Genomic DNA, 21,500 nt, shown 5'->3' on the forward strand with positions numbered 1-21,500 from the left:
AGACCGGACCGCGAGCCATGAGCAACATCAGAAGGAAGCCAGCGAAGCCCGCTCCCTCGCTGCCATCTCCCTCCGTGGACACCTCCTCGCTGCAAGACCAGCTGTTGGACGAACAGAAACAAGAGATCTACGAAGCATTTTCCCTATTCGACATGAACAACGATGGATATCTGGACTACCACGAGCTGAAAGTGGCCATGAGAGCACTCGGATTCGATCTACCCAAGAAAGAAATCCTCGATCTGATCGACCAGTACGACCGCGACGGCCGTCGCTTGATGCAATACGAAGACTTCTACCTGATCATGGGCGAGAAGATCGTCAACAGAGACCCCATAGAGGAGATAAAGAGGGCGTTCAAGCTATTCGACGACGACAACACGGGGAAGATCAGTCTCAAGAACCTGAGAAGAGTTGCCAAAGAACTTGGCGAAAATCTTACAGACGAAGAACTACGCGCGATGATCGAGGAGTTCGACCTGGACGGCGACGGGGAAATCGATGAGCAGGAGTTCATAGCCATCTGCACCGACAGTTAGCCGTCGTGAGACTGCCAATTGCAGCCTTCCCGCCAAATTTGTACTATTAGTTAAAGCCATATATAGCTGTGGATAAGGCGGTTACCCGCCCCGTGAATTTTTCAAGCTATAGTAGCGAGAAGATGGCCTGGTTGATGAAGAATAGCAGTGTGAATCAGCAGTGGTAGAGGTGGTTAGCGGTCCAATTGAGCTATTTCGAGATGTCTGGTGGTTACTCGCACCTGTCTAAAGTGGGGGCTCGTGTGGCAGCGCGAATGAATAACGTTCCGAAGCATATGCAGGCTCAGATGGATAAGAGGATGAATCAATCCATACCGGCGTTTATGAGATCAGCACTGCCCAGCGTGAAGGAGGAGGAGAAGTTCCAGAGTGTCAAGGATTGGAAGTTCTTGCCCGGCGACCGGGTTGTGGTAACGAGGGGAGAGAAGAGGGGCCACATATGCGTGGTTAAACAGCACGATAGCACCACTAATGGGTTTATCCTGGACGAGAACGGGCCCTCGATGAGCGTTCCAGTGCCCAAGCAGTACTGGCTAGAGGGCCAGAGAACGCATATGCTGACGGTTCCGAAGGCAATGAGGCAGCAGGATCTGCGGTTGGTCGCAGATATCGATGATCCGGCGAATCCTGGGCAAACGAAGACGGTGGCCGTCAGAGACGTGGAGTTCAAGGGAACGTACTACGATGAGAATTACAAGAAAGTGATGCCCTACAGATCCGTGGTAGGGGAAAGCGAGCTGATCATCCCGTGGCCAAAGCCTGAAGCGATGGAAGATGGCGAGCTTGGCACAGACCCTGTGTTCGCCAGAGAACAGACTTTCTGGGTCGATTCGATTGTGAAGAATCCTATCCCGAAGAGTGCGCTGCTGACAGTCCGTAATCCACACTCCAAGTTTAGGAGAGGCGTTCTCACGGCTCGCGATGTCGCGAAGCTTGTCGCACCAAAGATGCCTCTGTCTGACACCAAGAAGGCGTTCTTGGAGGAGAAGAAGGAACTGGCACGGATGCCAAGACCTAAGCTGACGGAGGATGATAAGAACGCTATTGGGCAAAAAATCTACGATCACCTGAAAGATAGTCTGTAACGGATATTTAAATCGACTGGTTTACATGTATATATAATAAGATGACTCTTGAACTTAGAGATCAGAGCGGCGTTTATCCACTATAGTTCAACATGTCCTGGAAATTTGCTTTACAGTCCTACATAAGGAATCCACAAGATTTTGGGAAAGAAGAGGTTGTTTTCTTCGATGACGAAGTAGCTATAATACATGATAAGTTTGCTAAATCAGTATGCCACCTGCTGGTAATAGTCAGAAATAAATCGCTTAGCTCAAGTCATCCCACTATAGCTCTAAAATATGAAGTGAAGGATAAGTTAGCAAAATATATCGCAAAAGCACAGGACTATGTTTATGATTACTTTACAAAGCGGTTTAAGCCTTTGAAGTTGCAACCATACTTCGATAGTAAGGAAAGCTTCCATGACAAAGAGTCCTTCATCGAGAATTTCATACAAGTTGGAGTTCACAGCGTCCCCTCCATGGCGAATTTACACATTCATGTGATGACCAAGGACCTGAACTCGGATCGCTTAAAGAATAAGAAGCACTACAACTCTTTTACCACCGATTTCTTTGTAAGTTGGGATAGACTACCATTAAGTCAAATTGCAGATGTCAAAACCACGGAGAACCGCTGGCTGAAAGACCATGATTTAATATGTCATTATTGCGGTAGGAACTTTGATAGCAAGTTCTCCAAGCTGAAGCAGCATCTGACGGAAGAGTTTGATAATCATTTTGCATCAGTTTGAATTATTTATATGGACGTACATTATGTTATTAAAGCTTTTGGTACTCCAGGGACCCTTCAAGTTTCTTAACCTCGGATACCTTTCTGACTGCTTTCATGAGATCTTCCGGTATGATATGGTCACGATCATCTCTGATTGCGAAAAATCCGGCTTCAGTCACACAGTTTCTAATATCGGCACCGTTGAAACCGTCACTCATCTTTACAGCAGCTTCGAAATCGAATTCGCCGCTTTTTTTCACATTCGCCGTATGAATCTTGAAGATCTCTAGTCTGCCTGCCTCATTCGGCAATGGGATCTCAATCTTCCTATCCAGTCTCCCCGGTCTCAATAAGGCGGGGTCTAAAGTGTCAGGTCTGTTTGTAGCCATGATAATCTTCGTCTGACCAAGGTTGTCAAACCCATCCATCTGTGTAAGCAGTTCCATTAAAGTCCGTTGAATTTCACGGTCTGCGGAGGTACCTTCGCTGAACCTACGACCACCAATTGCATCGATCTCATCCATAAATATGATGCAGGGCTCGTGTTCTTTAGCGTACGCGAACATCTCACGGATAATACGGGCAGACTCACCGATGTACTTGTCCACAATACCCGAGGCCGGAGAGAAGATGAAGTTTGCGCCAATGGTGGCCGCCACCGCTTTAGCCAGTAAAGTCTTACCTGTACCTGGAGGCCCGTAGAGCAAAACACCTTTTGGTGGCTTGATACCAATCCTTTGGAAGATCTCTGGGTTCTTCAATGGCAGCTCTATCACCTCTCTCAGCTCTCTTATCTGCTCCGTCAAACCTCCTATGCCGTCAAATGATATCTCGCCTTGCTCGAAGCTTGTCATGTTATAAACCAATGGGTCTGTCTCACGGGGCAAAATCCTCATAATGGTCAAAGTAGTGATGTCCAGAGTGACTCTAACCCCTTTCTTCAATTTTGAGCGCTCTACGGAGTTCCTCACACCAACAATGTAACGTGGGCCCGAAGAAGCCTTCACGATGTATTTCTCCTCGGACAGCTCCTTCATGACTTCGCCGATCAATTGACCTATGCTTTGCAACGCCTTGATGTCATTTTCTGTCTTGTCGTGCACCTTCTCCAGGTCTCGTATGGTTTGGCGGCGTTGCTTCAATTGATCATCGAACCTCCTGTGTTCCATCAACTTCTTCTTGAACTCATTCAACGCTTTCGCACGCGCTTCCTGCTCCGGATCTAACTTTGGAGCCCCTTCATCCTCCGGCGCAGCAGGAGCAGCAGCCGCAGGCTGCTGCCCTTGCTGCTGCTGGTCTGCGTGGTTGCCGCCACTACCGTTCTCACTGCTCTTCTCCTGGTCGCCATCTTGTCCCTCTTGAGAGCGCTCGTTCTCAAAAGCAGCCATCAGCGGATCGTGTTCTTCACTCATCCTGATAAAGTACGTGCCACAACCGATAAGCAATCTCTACTGGCTGCAATTCTGCTTACCGCAGCTCACTTCTTCGGTGGCAAATCTATTGGACCTCTCTTATAGCAGAAGGGCTTAAACCATCTCCCTCAGGTCCGGGTAACTTGCGAATTTCCCAAAACTCTTAAAATCCACGCCGTTGCCGCTCGCTTTCCCCAGGATCGCACTTCAGGTCCAGAATAGCCATAGTTTAGCCGACGGATCAGATCCTTTACAGTATGTTCTTTCTTGAGCGGCTAAATAACTTGAAGTCCCAGACTTTGTTCTTTATATATGATATTGAGCGCCGGGTAACTGGTCTGAAAAATATGGAAATTAAGCAGCTTTGATGGGAAGACACTTATATACAGTAAGTCATCGATGCCTTTAGCAAGACTGTGAAGCCATTGGTGAGTGTTTTGGTTGGTTCGAAATGCAGGCTTTCATTTTCTGTGGTAAAGGATCTCAATTGCAACCGTTTTCGCTGGCAGAAGTGGGAAATGGAGCTACAGGACTGCCAAAGGCATTGTTGCCGATCGGTAATAGACCAATGATCGAGTATGTGTTGGATTGGTGTGATCAGGCTGACTTTAAAGAGATCAATGTTGTGGCATCGACACACGATATTGATTTAATTAGCGAAGCTCTGCAGAGTTTTATGTCTTTGAGAGAGCAGCAATTTGATCTGCTTTCAAAGGCACTTAATGCTTCTGTACATGCGCATCATTTACAAAGGCCAAAACCGATTAAATTTGTGAGCTCCAAGGCTAGCACCACCGGGGAATGTCTGCAAAAGGAGCTGTTGGAGCGGATCACCGGTGATTTTGCCTTGCTTCCTTGTGATTTCGTCACTGATATCCCACCTCAGATTCTGATAGATCAGTACCGTAATAGGGATTCTGAAAATATTGCGTTGACGTTTTACTACAAGAACAACCTGGAGAACGCTGATAAGAAGCAGACGACCAAGCAGGCTTTCACTGTTTATTCGGATAACGAGGGAAGCGATTCGCAACCGGTTCTGCTGGATGTGTACCCTACCGAGGATGTTAAGAAATCCAAGTATCTGCAGATAAGGACACATTTGCTGTGGAAGTATCCAAATGCTACGGTTTCGACAAAGCTGGTCAATTCTTTCATCTGCTTCTGCGCATATGAACTTTGCCAACTGCTGTCCGATAAAAAGACAGAAGACGATGAAAAGAACGATGGAGATGATGACGAGGCTCCAGCCGCTAAACCAAATGCGACCGCTATAAAGCCAAGCTATTTCAAGAATGAGAACGAATTGACAAAAGACCGTATCAGCTGTAATAAATCTCTGGGAAAGATCTTCAGAGATTTAGCCAGGCGCTCCTGGCAACACTCAAAAAGTAGAGAAACTGTTGGTATGTTTATCTTGCCAGACGTCGGTACGTTCATCAGAGCAAACAATTTGAATGCATACACAGAAGCAAATAGATTTCTGCTCAGGATAAAAGCCCAAACTTTGGCCACAAATGCACAGACCACAACCGCCTCAGCTTCTGCAATTGGCGCTGATGCGATCATTGGCCCAGATTGCACGATATTGGAGAGAAGTAACATCAAGCTATCTGCCGTCGACGCAGGATGTGTGATAGGCAACCGCTGTCATATCGCAGGTTCTATCCTACATGCCAACGTCACGATTGAGGACGAAGTTACATTAGAGAATGTTATTGTGGGTCCCAACGCTGTTATCGGCAAGAAAAGCAAGCTGACAAACTGCTACGTGGAGGGGTCGTTTGTGGTCGAGGCTAGGACTGTGCTGAAAGGCGAGACATTAACCAGGATGTCTCTAGAATCTGAGGAAGAATCCAACGATGATGAGGCAATTTCGTCCGATAGTGGGGAGGATGGTGACTATCCAGAAAGCTACTATGACGAGGACGATGATGCATTCGGAGATGATGATTTTTTCCAGCGTTAGTACGTAAGTGTAGTGATAAACCGCAATAAGCAGTCCTAAGAACAGGCATATCAGATTTTTCTATATCAGCGCCGCTTCAGCTTTCATGTTTTCCATGGCTGTGGAATGTGCACTATGCCCACACAAAGGTAAAATTGAAGTTGGGAACCATTATAATTGGGAACTATGTTCTTAGAATGCCATTATGTCCATATATACAAGCATGACATCTATATTATTAGTCAAACTGTGGCACACTAATCCCATGGATCTAAGCCCAGTAGTTTTTAGCCACGACGCAAAAAGTCTTTTCGTCATATTTTAATGCCAGTCCTGAATTGGTCCATAGAGTTTTTCTTGTGTTTGAGATGAATTTGAAACCTACGAATCTTCTTTGTCCTGCGTTAGCCAGTCCCAACGTCCTTTCTTATGCAAAATTGCCAAGATCAAAACAGCTGGCAAATGCAGAACGCTTACAAAAAAAGTCTTCCTGGCATAGGAGTTAGCCAACATCAAGCCTTTTTCCGGCCTTATGCTGTTCTTGAAAGACTTCGAGTAGTTTCGCCTTTGCTGCCAGTAGAATTTGAATGCCCAAAAAGACATCCATGCATTGATTAACCCAGAGTCAATTTGATAATACCAATCCGTTATGCCGTAGTATGAAAAGCCAAAACAAATGGGGAACATGAGTAAAGAGTATCGCAGAGCCACGCGGGCATTCAATAGAGGATTTTTCCAGGCTGTCATCACATAGCCTGCGTTCTTGTACTCATTCTTGATGTTGTGGCTAAGAGTGTTGAAATGCGGGAATTGCCAAGCATACAACAAACCTGCTACACACCAGGCACCTGGATGTGACAAGGGACTCGCAGCAGCCCAGCCCATCAATGGTGGAAGTGCCCCGACTACCGCGCCGACCCATGTGTTAATAATATGCTTCCTCTTCAAAGACGTGTAAATCCAGGCATATAATACTATGTTGGCAGCACCGAGAAAGGCCACAGTCGGATTAACCCCAGCATACAGAACCGATGTACCTACTGTACCTGCGATAGCTGCAAACTTATATGCCTGAGGCGGTGTCACAAGTCCCCTCACTACAGGCCTAGCCTGAGTTCTGATCATCTGTCTATCAAACTCCGGCTCTCTGCCCATGTTGATAGCGTTAGCTGAGGCTGAACATAACGTCGTACCTACCGTCAGACACAACAGCTCACTTATCGATGCCGCGTAAGGAGAAATAGCATATGAGCATATCGCACTCAACATCACCAGCATAGTCAATCTCGGCTTAGTCAGCTGTACGTATGGATCGATGACCTGCTTCTTAAAATTCACTTCTTTCTTGCTTGCCAAGGCCTCCCGTTCGGCCTTTCTGACTTTACGATCTACCACTTTCACTGAAAACGGTAGCTTAGGATCAGTTTCCTCTACTAAACTGCTGACATCGGTAGTGCATCTCAATGCCTTAGCAGCCGTCTCGGTTAGATCTCCAGCACATCTCTTTCGAGGAATATTTGGTGTAAATTCTATCGGAGCAGTATTCAGGTGTTGGTTTAATATGCTTCTGCAAGTCTTGAAACCTCGTAGTGAGGATATTCGACCGGTATTCACGGTTTTCAAGCGCGTTGCATAGTTCAATGGGCTTGTTCTAATAACCTTGAAGCATCTGATTGCATGAAAATTAGCAACCGGCATTAAAGACATTCGAGCAGATCCTAAACGCCAATTGTTGCTGCCAAATGATACCTCTCAACTCCTTTCACCGGTCGAGCTTGGTTTAATTTATCCTTCAAAGATATCGAAATTTTCCTTTAAGATTGAGAAAAGCTCACTCTGCAGTCGATTGCAAGAGATAAAATACACAAGTGCTTGATCTACGAATCTAGCTGATAGCTTACGTACTAGGCGCTGCGGCCTCTTCCTCTTTGAGAAGTTTCTTCTCCTGCTCCAGCTTGTCGGCCTCTAGCTTCCTGGTCCTCTCCTGCAGTTTTCTGTTCTGTATCTTGTTGTCGATCAAATCGTCGAATGCTATGATGGATCTCACCAGATTAGCCACGTAGATGACCATAAGCTCATCGTTCGTCTTGACGGTCAGCGCCTTTTGCAGGTTGTTGGAAGAACTACGCACGTCTGCGCTTTTACCGTTCATCTCGTCCTCGTTCGGAGACCCCAAATTTGGCAAGAGATTGAACACGTCCTGCAGTTTACCGAGGATCGTATGGTTGACGGGCAGCTTGCCGTCGATGACTTTGTTCAGGTAGCTTACGATGTCTCTCAGCTTCCTCTGCAGACCTTTCAAGGATTTCAACTGATTGGTCAACCTTATAGACAGTCCGCCGGCAGCCTGGTCGCGCACGTCCCTCAGCAGATGCTCAACACCAATCTCTTCTGCCTCCTCGGCCTCTATCGTGCAAGGCAGATGGATAAAAGTTTTCTCCGTCGAGGTACCGTCGTCCTTAACCTGCTCCACTGCCACATATGCGTCAGTGGGCAGGCCGACGCCCTGCTGTTTTACATCCACAATCAGCAATAGTGGATTTGTGCTTGCGTATTTCTTGAACAGTTCGTTGATCTTCAGATCGGACGCCTTCAGCTTCGGCCCACTGTGATACCAACCAATCAGTTTCTCCTTTGCATTAATTTTCTTGCACATTTCGTTCATATTTTCGATGTAATTGTGATCCAGGAACCACACATCCGGGTTCTTCTCATCTTCCTCAAACGGCAAAGCAAATGAATTCGTCACTTTCAAAGTAGACGTCGAAGCATCTCCCAATATCACTCCCACACATCTCTTGTTCTCCGGCGTGTTTGTACGTTGGTAATGATCCAAAACCGACAGCAGAACCAATGGAGCTACCGTTACGCCTTCGTAGCTTACCGACATCACCTCAATCAACTCAATTGACCACCCTAGAACCCTGGCCTTCGCCTCTTCCTCGCTTAAAGTGGTGATTCTCAGCTTGCAAGGTTCGCCACTGAACTTGATACCCTTCTATAAGCTTCTTCGTTCGAAACGATTTTTCATAGCCATATAACGACTGTCTTCGATGAGATGAGTAGCTGAGAGTTTAGGACTAGATAGATCGCGAGAGGATCGTTTTGAGATGCCATTTGGTCAGATTGTGATTGGGCCGCCCGGTTCTGGGAAATCTACGTACTGCAATGGGTGCCAGCAGTTTTTCAGCGCTGTTGGGAGACACGTTCAAGTGGTGAACATGGATCCGGCTAATGACGCGCTACCATATCCTTGCTCGGTGGACATCAGGGACTTCATCACTCTGGAGGAAATCATGCAGGAGCAGCAGCTGGGCCCTAATGGAGGACTGATGTATGCGGTAGAATCGCTGGACAAATCGATCGACCTGTTCGTGTTGCAAGTCAAGTCTGTGGTACAGGAAGAAAAGGCATACGTTGTGTTTGATTGTCCCGGCCAGGTGGAGCTGTTTACGCACCACTCTTCGCTGTTCCGGATTTTCAAGAGGCTGGAGAAGGAGCTACACCTGAGGCTCTGTGTGGTCAACCTCATGGACTGTTTCTACATCACTTCTCCGTCACAGTACGTTTCCGTGGTTCTGCTGGCGCTGAGATCGATGCTGATGATGGATCTTCCACAGATCAACGTGTTCTCCAAGATCGACATGCTCAAGTCGTATGGGGAGCTGCCGTTCAGACTGGATTTCTACACCGAGGTGCAGGATCTCGAGCATCTGCAGCCGCTGATAGAGTCGCACGACAGCGGTCTGCTCGCGAAGCGATACCACAGGCTCACTGAGACCATAAGCGAGATAGTGCAGGATTTCAACTTGGTCTCCTTCGAAGTGCTGTGCGTCGACGACAAGGAAAGCATGATCAACCTGCAAAGCGTGATAGATAAGGCCAACGGCTACATCTTCGGTGCCTCGGAGATCGGCGGCGACACGGTGTGGGCCGAGGCCACCAGAGAGGGAGCCGTTCTGTCCAACTACGATGCGCAGGACAGATGGATTGACAACAAAGAAATGTACGACAAGATGGAGCTCGAGCGACAACAACAACTGCTCAAAGAGAAAGAGCTGCAAGACAAGGAAGTCGATGTCGACAACGATGACGAGTGGGAACGAGCACTCAAGGACTGGGAACAGAAACAAGGCGTGGATTATGTTAGGTGATCTGTTAAGCATTGGACCACGTGACCTAGTCCAGCCTTCTTGTTTTCTAAGTGCTAACTGATTTACCAGCCATTGCAGATCAATTCTCGAGGACAGCGGAAGCCATTGAAGCCAATCCAGGTGCCATAGCCCCTGGTAATGCAGTGGCGGGCTATTTTGGTGCAAAACGGCCGCACTAATTTATTTTGATCATGCAAAATTCGTCTCAGAAGCGATCAGGATATATAAGGCCATTCTTCAAGGCTCTAAACTAGCTTATCAGCTAGTTTGGCGATCGAAAAAAAATACTTGGTCTCAGTCTCAAGCTTTAATTTGTGCTGCGATGCCTAGAAAATTCTTGGGTCAAAAAATTGAGCGAGACATTGATTGCTTGCGTCCTTCCTCTGTGACATTGACTGCCGACGACTTGCGAAGCATACCTCCGTTTCCGGCTGATCCCGATGAAGAAGGAGAGAACAGGCCCACGGGCAAGATTTCGAGGAAATTTGGTGGAACGATAAGGTTGAAGAAGAGGCTTCAGTCCGTGCCTGAACTATTCTTGCATGATTTGAAGAAGAAACCGACGAGATCGAGGACCGAGCAGAGGACTACTTCGAAAGGAATCAAGCCTTCAAGAGATTTTCTCCCCACGGTAAAAGAAGATGATTCGCGCTTCACCGTTGGCGCGCTCGACAAGGTCTTTGTTTCGGAGCCTATTGTTATGCCTGTCATGGTCGGGTCCGACAGACATCCTTTGACCCAGCATGCTAATAAATCCGCAAGTGGTAGCGAGTTGCTCTTTGACGAAATCATTTCAGCATACTGTGGTGGGTGCAGGGTCCCCAAACTGCTGGACACGGAGATCGATCGCGTACTGGCGCATTTGAGTCACAATCAGGTAGGGAAGAAGCGTGCCGGAACCGCATTACCCAAAATATACGATGCTGAGAGCTTGCAGCCTATATCGCGTGTTCCTGACCCTGAGTCGCCTGTCATGGTGGAAAAAATCTCGAGTCCCGAATACACCGGCAGTTCGTCAGATCATTGGAGCTCTGGAGACGAGTTCTCGGAGATTTCCGGCTTAGACGGTGACAACTATGTCACTGCCATAAACTCTCTACGATCCACCAACTGCTCATCATCCTCAGTAGACGCCCTAAGCACAAAGCACCAAATACAGCCCGTCAAGCTATGGAGAAGCCGAATAACGCCCGGGAAGCTATTTTTGCAAGATAACAAGTCGCTGCTTAGCGAAGCAATGCATGACGACCAAGACATTCAAGATCCCAGGATATCGGGACCCTCCGCCATGCAATTGCTGTGCGACAAGATCGAGTCCGTAGATATAGCGAGCTCTAGCAGCAGCCTCTACAGCGAACACAGGACGTGATAGATGGACCTACACTTCACATTGACCTTTGCAAGCATCTATACCTATCATTACTCACGTTAATTTGTTTCTATTCCCACTGTTTACACTACTTAGTCTAACAGATCCACAGCAGTTAACGCAATAGTAGGCCGTCTCTCCCTGTACCATTATGTCCCCTACCCAGCTGGAAATCAAGGCCAGGGCATTGCAAAGACTGGTGAAAGAAGAGGGCTACTATCAACAGGAATTGAAGGAACAGACTGAACTGGTTGAGAAGCTCAAGAAGGACAAAGATCTCGATCCATATGACCTGAAGAAGCAAGAAGAGGTGCAAAAGGATACCGAGAAGCTGTTGCCTACGTTATACCAGAAGATCAGGGAGTTCAAAGAGAACCTGGAACAATTTTTGGAGTCCTACCAAGGCAGCGAGAGCGTAGAGGGCGCCAAATCTGCCATTGACAGTGCTAATGAGCTTCTGAAGACCCGCGATAATTGAAATGGCATGTTATCTGCAGTTATTTTGCTGGAGTTCGCTGAACACCGTTCCAGAACTCGCTGGAGCCCGGAGCTTCGCTAAGTAGTAAAGCTAGAGATGAAGAAGAGATCGATCGGGTTCCAGACCCGGTAGGTGGTCTATAGCGACTAGTTAGTGGATTTATTTGTAAGTCTTCAAGGTCGAGCACTATGAAATAAGAAAAAGTGAAAAATTTCAGCAGCTCATCGCCAAACGTACCATAAGAAAGCCCTATGGGTTCTTGGTTCATTCAGGGCTGTGTGCTACGTAGTAAGGTGGCCTCGAGGCCGCTACAATATTCGACTCAGGCGCATCAGCAGCTTCCACTGTCGCTCAGTAGCATCAACGTTGCGGGACAGGGCATGAAGGCTAATAAACTGCTCAAAAAGCTTGGTTTGAAACTGAAAGCTGGGGAATTGCAGCTTGTGAAACTAGCCGAAAATTGCGATGGCGGGATTAACAGTGACAGATCTTTACCAATGACCGAATTTCCCAAGCAGAAGATCTTCATCGAAGTTGCTAGCGATAATGGCATAGCTGCCTGGAGAAAAGGTATCGTGAAATGGTTTCGACTGGGTGTGCATATGATGAAGTACTACAAATATGGCCTGCAAAATACTTATAGAGTGGCCAAAGATACAAAATACCTTATAGCGGATAAAGATCTCGATTCCAAAACACCTCTAGCGACGCAAATGGCCAAGTTAATTGAGTTCAACGAAATTCGAGCCCGATTGAACAAGGCTCCCAATAGTCTACCTTTAACTAGAAAGCAATTTGTGGAATATTATAGGCGAGGTCAGGTTTGGAAGATTCCGACGTTCTTTTTGATAGCTCTGGTGCTTGAAGAGCTCACTGCAGTGATATGTTATTTCTTTCCCAAGGTGGCTCCTCACAATTGTCTGACACCAGGTGGCTACCTCAAGATCAGTCGATCCCACGCCAACATTACTGATCTCAAGGATCCTGCCAAGTACAAGTCACCCTATAATCTGGCTAAGAAACAGCTATTCCAAATTCTGCGAACATCACCGATAATTCAAACTCCGAGCTGGAGGTTGAGAGTTTATGCATTGATTGATAACAAAAGGCAGCCCTGCGAAACGTTGGTGCAAATCCACCAATACTTGTTTGTTGATGATTGGCTGCTGCTGAAGAGTATTTTAACTGGAAAGGAAGCTCGACTAAGTTACCGAGAATTGGTTAATTGCATATGGGAAAGACAACTATATTCGAAAGATGAAGATCTAAACAAAATGGTTAATGATGACACGGGAAGGCGGATACTGATTTGGAGGTTATTTTTGTATTGGTCTTTTAGGTTCGACAAGACAGTTACTGTTGGCGGCGATCAACTGTTCTCTGAAAAATGGGGAGTCAACAATGTTTCGATCTTGAACCACACGGGTCTTGACGGACGTCAATTACTGGGAGTGAAAGGTCTATCAGCTTTAGAAGAAAATGTGTAAATAGCGTGCCTTGATAGAGAATCATTAAAAATTATACATTGAAAAAAATCGGAAAGTGCTAGCTTAAACCTTGTAAGTCTCCAGATGAGCGTCTTCTTCCTTTACCAAAGTGTGATGATGACCTGGTGCTCTTATTACTTGTTTTTTCGGATCCATTGTGCAGAAGGGGATATTTCTGAACCAATCATCCTTATACATGTCAGCCAAAGTAGCTCTCTTCCTTGGATCTACCTCAAGTATTCTGGACATTATAGGTCTCGAAGCATGGGGCAATAAACGTAACAAACGGTACGGTCCATGAATGACTTTCCTGTGATGGGGACCGTTAGATTTATGAGAAGCAACAGATCTCAGATCGTGGGTTTCTACCTTTTCAGTTTTGGAATTGCCGGGATGCACGTCTTTCAATTCGTTCGATTCTTTCGGTTCTTTTGGTTGTAAATCCTCCTTTGGGTTTCCTGATGTTTGGTCCTGGGATCGCTTATCGCATTCGGTGTCTCCTGATTCGTTCACCTTAGATTTGTTCACCGTTTTCTCCTCGGCCGGTTCTTGTGGTACGTCTTTTCCATCAGGAACTGGATCATTGCGAGGCTGCTGCTCATGTACATGCTCATGCGGCCCGTGCCTTTCTCGTCTTTCCTTCAGTAACTTTTCATGATGTTTTGCGGAAGCAACGTAATCATGTTCCACATCATCTGGTAAGCAATACAGTCTGAAATTCTCATCTGATTCTCGTGGAGCCTTCCAAGGAAATCTTTTCAACATCATACAGCAATAGATGATCCCGATGGACCAGACATCGACACATTGCGGGTCGTAGCTTTTCGTAGATGTCAAGACTTCGGGCGCCAAGTAGGGATCACTCCCAACCACGCCGTGTGCCATCGCCACTTCAGTCTCCATAGGATATCTAAACACCACGGCGCTGCCGAAATCGATCAACTTTAGTATCCCCTCCGAAGTCATCACACAGTTATCCAGCTTCAAGTCTCTGTGAGCCAGCCCCATTGAGTGCAGATACTCGACCCCCTCCGTCAGCTGTCTCAAGCAGCAATTGATCTCACCACGGGACATCTTACCTGTCATAACCACAGCGAAGAAGTCTATCGGACAGTATTCCATCACCTCGTAGTACTTGTTCTGCTTGGAGTCCGAGAAGATATCCAGCGTCTCGATGATGTTGGGATGGCGCAACGTCGACCCAATACAAAACTCTGCGGTGCACTTCTTGGCATAGTCGTTCACCGACTCGTTGGCTTTCCGTGGCCTGAACTCCTTCACGGCAAAAGTGGCCCCATCGGTGGGTCTCACGAGCACCTTCACCGATCCTCCGGCCCCTGCCCCGAGCAGCTTGCCCAGTTTCCCGTACTTCTGAGCCAGGATCGCATCGTCGTGATAGATATTGATGTTGTTCGACAGCGACAGCGTCGAGTCCGAGCTCGGCGGTATCGCTGACTGCGTGTGGACGTGGTGCTCCGAATGCGAATGTGGCTGGTGCTGCTGGTGCTGCCGGTGGTGTCCCTGCGCCGGCACCTGGTGCTTCGAGTGTCCTGTCTGGTGGTGCGTGAACGGCAAGTTCAAATTGATCGTCGACGAGGACCGCTGCGGCCCATGTCCGCCCGCCCCAGTGTTCTTGCGGTGCAGATTGGGTCTGAAGAACCTCTTCAGCTCCGCCATCGAGTGCGACGGCTTGGGCGACGTCGTCGTCGCCATCGTGCTCTCGTGGGGGTTCCCATGCGGAGACACGTTATGCGACGGCGTCGAAGTTGTCTGCAGCGAGTCCGTAGACCGCTCACTTCTCACAGAGTCGTTGCTCTGTCGTCTATTCATAAAGTTCAGGAACGACCGTGAGTTCCTCGTCACCGTAGCCCCTCCCGACGGCGAACTGCCCTTGCCGGGAGACGAATGCTGGCCTCCCGTTCCCATACTCTTCGAGCCCTGATCCTGGTGGTGGAATGGATTCCTCGACAGCAAATTCGGCATCCTAAACTCTCTCTCACTCCCTTTACAACGAAACCTCTCGATAGCTCACTACTCTTGCAACAAAAAAAGCCAATTGCTCTCCAAAGACTGCTGTCTTGATACTTCACCTCTCCTACTCCCTCTCACAGCCTTAGGACTCCAATACTGCCTTGATCCCGACTCCCGGAACCGTATTAACCTCGAGACCCTCCTAGAGCAAATTCGATGTAACACCGCACAGCGACGCACACTACACAACAAGAGCCAAGAGCCGTCCATTGCCAATCCGCTGCGATCGACGCCGCTGCGGCTGCCGGTCGTCGATCTTCCCAGTGGAAACAAGAATGGCCGTTGATTCCGAGTCATTTACGGGCGCGCAAGAATGGTTATGCGTAGCGTTGCTCGCTAAAGCACTCAGACCGCTGGTCTCTCGTGATGGGTCGCTCGCGAGCTGCTGCGAAGAGGTTTACGGCGTCGCAATGGCGACGGCAGGGTTCTTGTAGACGGAGTTACTTGCAGTAGTGGTGGACGTCGGGCGTCCTTGTAGGACGTTGTAGATGAGGTGGTTTAGTTTGGATCACGTGATCCGTTCGTTGCTAAGCAACGAGCCTAACGAGTAGTCTTATAAGCAGCTATATGGCGTTGCCGGGGCGCTAGACCGCTGGGCTGGCGGCGACGGTCGCCGCCGCCGCCGTGTCGGCGTCCAGGTCTGCGTGTTGGAACGCGAACGGCTCGTAGGGCGTACCTTCGCCGACAAAGAACTTGGACATGGACTCGACCCAGTGGAGACGCAGCGAGTGGAGCATGGCGGAGGTGCCCTCCATGCCGACGAGCACGGCGCAGGTCAGCGCGAACCACATGGCGAAGAGGAACACGGTCATGAGGACGCCGGCGAAGCCGGTGATGCCGAACGCGATCTGGATGGACATGGTCCACAGGACGCTCGAGAGCTGGGCGTGGGCGAGCGACAGCGCCCACAGACGCAGGTAGGACGCGGTGTGGGAGACGCAGTTCAGACAGAACTCGATGGTGTGGATGACCTGGTGGATCATGACGTCGCTGAACTGCTCGGCGTGCGGGTGCGCGTCGTCGTCGAGATCTTGGGCGTCGTCGTCGCTGCTGCCGAGCAGGTGCTCGACCTCCAGTTCGTCCGCCGTGGCGAGCGGCTGGTGGCCGTCCTGCTTGTGGGTGAGCTTGAAATGCAGAGGCTTGATCAGGAGCAGGCAGGGGACGCAGCCGAGCGCGATCAGCAGCAGAAAGACTTGAACCTTGGCCTGGTGCGGGTAGAGCTCGTCGTCGACCTTGCCTGGGGCCAGGAACATGTTGATCAGCATGTTCAACAGGCCCGGAGCGGGCCTGCCGTCCTTGATCCAGTCGACCGCCCATTTGTAGACAATGCACACGGAGAGATAGCCGAAGATGCCTTGCATGAACAGTAGACCGGGGATGAAGTTGCCGACGATGTCGATCCACGACTTGAAGTAGATGTGGTTGGCCAGCGAGAAGAAGTAGGAGTAGGTCATGTGGATGAACCCCATGAGCACGGATAGCTTCATCTTGTAGGAGTTGGTAAACAGCAATGCGTTATCGGTACCGTGCCATGCCCAATCCAGACCGATCGGGTAAGTGCCAACCTGGCGAGCAGTGATGGTTTCGCCCAGCTCCCAGTGGTCTGGCCACTTCCAGCCAGACTTGAAAATCGTCATCGATTTCGAGAAGATGTCGTTGTACAGGAAACCGGTGTACATGGAAAACAACCCCATCAGCAACACGATGTACCGTCCGCTGTACAGCATGTCAAAAATTTCGCCTCTCTTCATCTTGTCGAGCTTTCTCTCGTTCATAACCAGCACCAATGCCACCAAAGCCATCAGTGTTCCATGACCTAGATCACCAAACATGATCGCGAACATGAAGGGAAAAGTCACAATCGTTGGCAAACCAGCATTCACCTCGCGGTACTGGGCAATACCGTAACAGTCGCAGATGTTTTGGAAACCAGCAGTGAACTTGTTAACCCTATGGAAGGTTGGCGGTGTTTTGTTTGTTTCAAGAACTTGAATAATCGACGGAACGTCGACACCGAGTTTACTCGTCATTTGACCGAGTTTCTCCTGCAAGATGGCCACCTGATCCTCTGGCACCCAACCCTCGGCGATCAGGGTTTTCCTGTTCACATCGAAAATAAATTTGTTCAACGTTTCGTGTACCGATTTTTCCCTTGAGATGTCTTGAAACCAGGCGTTCAGTTCCTTGGCAATAGCATACAGTTCACTGTTCAATGTGGTTGTTGTGCTCTCCAACACAGTGGCCAGATCGCTCAAACTTTGATTCGTTTGTTGTAGTTGTTTGGATCTAGCTTCGGCTGATGGATCGAGATCATAGAGTTTGGCATCTAGCGATTCGGCAATCTTCTGGATTCTCCTGATAATCAAATCACCATGAGAAAAAACAATGAACGCGTTCTTATCAACTTTTTCCTTTGTCCTGGCATCATAAACAGGTTCGGCCAGCTCAATATGCCTGAAGTAAAGGTTACCACGCAACACTCTCCACAAGATCTGTTCTAATACGGCTACCTTTCCTCTTGGGATGACACCGGTAACGTAATTCACGGAGGAAGGCAACGTCGAGCCAACGTTCATCTCTTCATCGTTGTCAGAGACGGCGGCGGGCCCCGGCTGCATATCCTTCGAGAAAAACTGCTCGCCAGACTTCAGCACAAATCTATACTGTTCCAGATCTGCTTTCTGCAACTCTAGTTGCTCGGACGCTTCCTCCATCTGTAGCAAACGGTTCTCCAGGTATGAAGCATTCTGAATATGATCGTCAATCCTCGCGCTTCCGGGCGAAAGCTCCATTTGAGAATTTTCTTCAGGAATCTCCTCATACAAACGGATATCGTGCTTCTTCAAGAGCTTGAAGAAATACCGATATTGTCTTTCCACGTTGTCCAGTCTCCTGATGTCATCCACAAATGCCCTTTGAAATGCTCGCACTTTGGAGTTCAAGTCACGAAATTGAACCAAACCAAGCTGCCCTAGTGTATAAACTGTCTCTCTAGCAATCTCCTGTGGAATATACAGCTGGATAAGCGACATCTCCGCAGAGCGGAAGATCGCCTCCTGTTTCTCTGCCACCTGCAAAGATCCAGACATTCTCAGTCCCTGCTCTCAGCAATCAATCCCAGCAATCAATCCCAGCAACCTGATTCGCCTGTAAAAAGCCAAATGGATTCCTTCATCTCACCTAAGGGCTAAAAGCTATTATCTTCTCTCATTATTACTATTCCTTCGTATTTGCAGCCAGTGAAAATCCAAAGCCGGGTAGCATCAGATTCCGTGCAGAGCGATCGTATAAAGCCCTCTGAAATCGACCAGATTCTCGAGGTTGAAGACGGCTTCAACACACCAATTGAGCTAGGCAAGACCGGCTTTGGCTATCAATTGAGCCGCTAGAGCTTCTGCAGGTCGCAAAACCGCTGATTTTCGTTTTTGAAGCATTTTCTTTGGGTTGCAATGTCGCTACCTTTCATCACGTCTGCTCCAGGTAAAGTGATCATATTCGGTGAGCATTCCGCAGTTTACAATGAACCTGCAGTCGCTGCTAGTGTCTCTTCGTTGAGAACATATCTTCTGGTGTCGCAACACGAGGATCCGGAGGCAGTGGAGCTAGATTTTCCTGATATTCAGTTTAAGCACAAGTGGTCACACAGCGAGTTTGGCTGCATCCTGAAAGGCGAAACCAATTCCAGAGCTTTGGAAATGGCTCGAACGAATACTCGGGAGCTCTCTCAGTTTTTGGTCGAGTCTTTGGAGAGTTTGCATTCAGATCTGAAAAAATCGCTGTTTTACCATGCAGCTTTTTCGTTCTCGTATCTGTATATTTGCCTCTGTCCTCAAGTCAAAGGTGTGAGATTCTCTATCAGGTCTACTTTGCCCATTGGAGCGGGTCTAGGGTCCAGTGCGTCAGTTTCCGTGGCGCTTGCCCTGGCGATGAACAGGCTAAGTGGAGCGATCACTTCGGACCGCGAGCTGTCGATTGAAGACAAGAAACTGGTGGAGGAGTGGTCGTTCGTTGGTGAAAAATGCATACTCGGCACTCCATCAGGCATTGATAATGCGGTGGCTACTCACGGAAATGCCGTTCTGTTCAAAAGGGAGATGGATGGCACCACAAACTTTGAGTTCGTTGATGATTTCCCTCAGATCCCAATGCTGTTGACTTATACTAAGATTCCGCGCTCCACTAAGACGCTTGTTTCGAATGTTAGAGAGCTGGTCTCTAAGCATCCTAACATTGTAAAACCAATTCTTGTGGCAATGGGACAATTGGCCACCAGAGGCGCCGAGATCTTAGATTCTCTCAGCGACGAGAACTATCATGAGTTGTTGGAACTGGTGCGTGTAAATCACGGGCTATTAGTCGGACTTGGCGTTTCTCATCCAGGACTCGAAGCTGTGAGGTCGCTAAGCGATTCTTTGGAAATCGGCTCAACAAAGTTGACTGGAGCAGGCGGTGGCGGTTGCGCCCTAACAATTCTGAAGAAAGATGCCAAGCAATCCGCGGTCAAACAATTCAAGGATACATTGGAAAATGAGCACGGTTACGCTCTTTACCAAACTCAATTGGGTGGCATCGGATGCAGCATCTTGCCCAGGGAAGCCATCAGTGACCAGGATCTCAAAAAAATTCGCATCCTCTTTACTGAGGACTTTGACAGCAAGCATCTGGACCAGGTTCTGTTACCAGGTGAGTGTACATTACCTTGGATCACCTGAAGTAATTTCTCAGCGATCAATAAGTGTACTTTTAGTTGATAGACTTTGATTTTTCATTGTAATCTTTCGCCTTGGGCGATTCATTCATTCTATAAACTTTTGGTTAATGTAACATTATGGAATCTCGTTCTGTTTTACATACCTCTGTTGAAGTAGACCAAATTAATCGGCTTGTCGTTTTTATCCTTCTTATCTCTCAATTCTGGCTCCAGTTTGCTCAAATGAATGCCTTGTCTCTGCGGGAAGAGCGCCAGAGCAAATGGCAAGACAGTGAAAGCGGTTAGAGCGATGACACCCAAATTAGCAACTGTTTGGACACCAAGCGACTTACCCTTGAGCACAGATCTCTGCAATCTGACCAGAACCAATGGTGGCACGACCATGACAGGCGTAGCATTGATGACCCTACTCAAAGCGGTTTCACCAACCGCAATGACAGCGGCTTTTTTAGATTTTCCCACTTCGTCGCCATTTTCATCATAAACAGAGATACCTTTCCTGATTTCATTGCCTCTCATGAGGAAAACGTTGACGATACCAGCGCTGACGACGGCAGCGAAAGGCACTAACCGTCCCAAGATCAATTTTGTGTGCGGCTTCAAGTTCTTCAATCTGGGCACCAGTTTATTCAGACCAACAGCGACACCACAAGAAGCACTCACGGCAACCGCATAGTTCGTTATCAGCTGCTTGGTGGACATTGGATGCGACTTATTGGCGTTGGCCGAGTTCACAGCAACGTTCAGCGATTGGTTTGCCCACTGCCAGAACAAAGTACCAGCAGTGCCCAGGTTTGGCGTCAGCATACCTGCGGTAACCACCAAATTCGACAAGACATTGCTGGACATACGGAACGGTAAAAGCACAGTCTCACCGTTATCTGGATGCACCGTGGAGTCCAGTTGTTTCTTAGCGTGCCAAAACTCAGGCGTGGTTTCCTTCAACTCTCCATGACGATACGAGCTCACGATCTCCCTAGCGCGAACAAGGTCCTTGGAAGTAGTGAGCAACATGGTAGGATCGACGATCTCCATGCAGTGGCGCACTCTGCCCCAGTAGGTAGACAAATCATAACGCGATTCTGGTAATGCAATTGGGCCTGGTACTGAAGAAGCCATGTTTCTCGGACTGATCGATTGCTCAAGATCTAGTCGTCATCGAGTAACAACCAAGGCGGCAACTTGCGATCTTATCAACCATTAATACAGAATTTTCTTCACTAAAAGAAAAGGGCAGATTCACCGGTACCGGCTCCAATCACGTGAGACCAACTGTTCGCGGTCAAACCGCCAGTCGATGGCCGGTCGGCCCGGTCTCAAGCAGTGAAGCATCAGAATGTCGTATAGCCGGAAGTGCAAGCAAAGCTGTCTTTACGACCCTGTAAGCAAAAACGTCGTCTTGAACATCAGTCCTGTGAAGCGTTCCAAAGCGGCTTGCAGATCCTCTATGTATCCTCTGGATCTTATCCACCTACTATTAACCATTGTAAACCACCAGCGCCGCCATCTTTCTTTGTGGCAAGTAAGAGTGATAAGTCATCAAGATGGGCGGCAAATCCTTTAAATAGGCG

At 48.3% G+C, this 21,500-nt stretch overlaps 15 protein-coding genes across 15 annotated transcripts; 9 read left to right on the top strand and 6 right to left on the bottom strand.

Annotated features, from left to right (window-relative positions):
* Nucleotides 1–17: 17 nt before the first annotated feature.
* On the top strand, nt 18–539 carry CDC31 (centrin; the record flags this gene model as incomplete). Its single annotated transcript, XM_037281771.1, has 1 exon — nt 18–539. One exon carries the CDS (start codon nt 18–20, stop codon nt 537–539), a length of 522 nt encoding a protein of 173 aa, XP_037137666.1.
* A 200-nt stretch (nt 540–739) lies between these two features.
* Nucleotides 740–1,624, top strand: MRPL40 (mitochondrial 54S ribosomal protein uL24m MRPL40; the record flags this gene model as incomplete). The annotated part of the gene is made up of 1 exon (XM_037281772.1): nt 740–1,624. One exon carries the CDS (start codon nt 740–742, stop codon nt 1,622–1,624), a length of 885 nt encoding a protein of 294 aa, XP_037137667.1.
* Nucleotides 1,625–1,716: 92 nt separating this feature from the next.
* Nucleotides 1,717–2,358, top strand: HNT3 (DNA 5'-adenosine monophosphate hydrolase; the record flags this gene model as incomplete). Its single annotated transcript, XM_037281773.1, has 1 exon — nt 1,717–2,358. The coding sequence occupies one exon, from the start codon at nt 1,717–1,719 to the stop codon at nt 2,356–2,358; it is 642 nt and encodes a 213-aa protein (XP_037137668.1).
* A 28-nt stretch (nt 2,359–2,386) lies between these two features.
* RPT4 (proteasome regulatory particle base subunit RPT4) lies at nt 2,387–3,751 on the bottom strand (the record flags this gene model as incomplete). The annotated part of the gene is made up of 1 exon (XM_037281774.1): nt 2,387–3,751. The coding sequence occupies one exon, from the start codon at nt 3,749–3,751 to the stop codon at nt 2,387–2,389; it is 1,365 nt and encodes a 454-aa protein (XP_037137669.1).
* A 451-nt stretch (nt 3,752–4,202) lies between these two features.
* GCD1 (translation initiation factor eIF2B subunit gamma) lies at nt 4,203–5,720 on the top strand (the record flags this gene model as incomplete). Its single annotated transcript, XM_037281775.1, has 1 exon — nt 4,203–5,720. One exon carries the CDS (start codon nt 4,203–4,205, stop codon nt 5,718–5,720), a length of 1,518 nt encoding a protein of 505 aa, XP_037137670.1.
* A 360-nt stretch (nt 5,721–6,080) lies between these two features.
* On the bottom strand, nt 6,081–7,406 carry COX10 (protoheme IX farnesyltransferase; the record flags this gene model as incomplete). The annotated part of the gene is made up of 1 exon (XM_037281776.1): nt 6,081–7,406. The coding sequence occupies one exon, from the start codon at nt 7,404–7,406 to the stop codon at nt 6,081–6,083; it is 1,326 nt and encodes a 441-aa protein (XP_037137671.1).
* Nucleotides 7,407–7,596: 190 nt separating this feature from the next.
* On the bottom strand, nt 7,597–8,589 carry RPN8 (proteasome regulatory particle lid subunit RPN8; the record flags this gene model as incomplete). The annotated part of the gene is made up of 1 exon (XM_037281777.1): nt 7,597–8,589. The coding sequence occupies one exon, from the start codon at nt 8,587–8,589 to the stop codon at nt 7,597–7,599; it is 993 nt and encodes a 330-aa protein (XP_037137672.1).
* Nucleotides 8,590–8,809: 220 nt separating this feature from the next.
* On the top strand, nt 8,810–9,853 carry GPN2 (GTPase GPN2; the record flags this gene model as incomplete). Its single annotated transcript, XM_037281778.1, has 1 exon — nt 8,810–9,853. One exon carries the CDS (start codon nt 8,810–8,812, stop codon nt 9,851–9,853), a length of 1,044 nt encoding a protein of 347 aa, XP_037137673.1.
* Nucleotides 9,854–10,175: 322 nt separating this feature from the next.
* DSE3 (Dse3p) lies at nt 10,176–11,222 on the top strand (the record flags this gene model as incomplete). The annotated part of the gene is made up of 1 exon (XM_037281779.1): nt 10,176–11,222. One exon carries the CDS (start codon nt 10,176–10,178, stop codon nt 11,220–11,222), a length of 1,047 nt encoding a protein of 348 aa, XP_037137674.1.
* A 151-nt stretch (nt 11,223–11,373) lies between these two features.
* RBL2 (Rbl2p) lies at nt 11,374–11,700 on the top strand (the record flags this gene model as incomplete). Its single annotated transcript, XM_037281780.1, has 1 exon — nt 11,374–11,700. The coding sequence occupies one exon, from the start codon at nt 11,374–11,376 to the stop codon at nt 11,698–11,700; it is 327 nt and encodes a 108-aa protein (XP_037137675.1).
* Nucleotides 11,701–11,951: 251 nt separating this feature from the next.
* PNT1 (Pnt1p) lies at nt 11,952–13,187 on the top strand (the record flags this gene model as incomplete). Its single annotated transcript, XM_037281781.1, has 1 exon — nt 11,952–13,187. The coding sequence occupies one exon, from the start codon at nt 11,952–11,954 to the stop codon at nt 13,185–13,187; it is 1,236 nt and encodes a 411-aa protein (XP_037137676.1).
* Nucleotides 13,188–13,250: 63 nt separating this feature from the next.
* HRK1 (putative serine/threonine protein kinase HRK1) lies at nt 13,251–15,170 on the bottom strand (the record flags this gene model as incomplete). Its single annotated transcript, XM_037281782.1, has 1 exon — nt 13,251–15,170. One exon carries the CDS (start codon nt 15,168–15,170, stop codon nt 13,251–13,253), a length of 1,920 nt encoding a protein of 639 aa, XP_037137677.1.
* A 632-nt stretch (nt 15,171–15,802) lies between these two features.
* VPH1 (H(+)-transporting V0 sector ATPase subunit a) lies at nt 15,803–18,307 on the bottom strand (the record flags this gene model as incomplete). Its single annotated transcript, XM_037281783.1, has 1 exon — nt 15,803–18,307. One exon carries the CDS (start codon nt 18,305–18,307, stop codon nt 15,803–15,805), a length of 2,505 nt encoding a protein of 834 aa, XP_037137678.1.
* Nucleotides 18,308–18,667: 360 nt separating this feature from the next.
* On the top strand, nt 18,668–19,930 carry ERG12 (mevalonate kinase; the record flags this gene model as incomplete). Its single annotated transcript, XM_037281784.1, has 1 exon — nt 18,668–19,930. One exon carries the CDS (start codon nt 18,668–18,670, stop codon nt 19,928–19,930), a length of 1,263 nt encoding a protein of 420 aa, XP_037137679.1.
* A 134-nt stretch (nt 19,931–20,064) lies between these two features.
* On the bottom strand, nt 20,065–21,048 carry FSF1 (Fsf1p; the record flags this gene model as incomplete). The annotated part of the gene is made up of 1 exon (XM_037281785.1): nt 20,065–21,048. The coding sequence occupies one exon, from the start codon at nt 21,046–21,048 to the stop codon at nt 20,065–20,067; it is 984 nt and encodes a 327-aa protein (XP_037137680.1).
* Between the last annotated feature and the right edge of the window lie 452 nt (nt 21,049–21,500).

This window comes from Torulaspora globosa, chromosome 1, assembly GCF_014133895.1.
Source record: "Torulaspora globosa chromosome 1, complete sequence".
In the NCBI taxonomy this organism is placed as follows: domain Eukaryota; kingdom Fungi; phylum Ascomycota; class Saccharomycetes; order Saccharomycetales; family Saccharomycetaceae; genus Torulaspora; species Torulaspora globosa.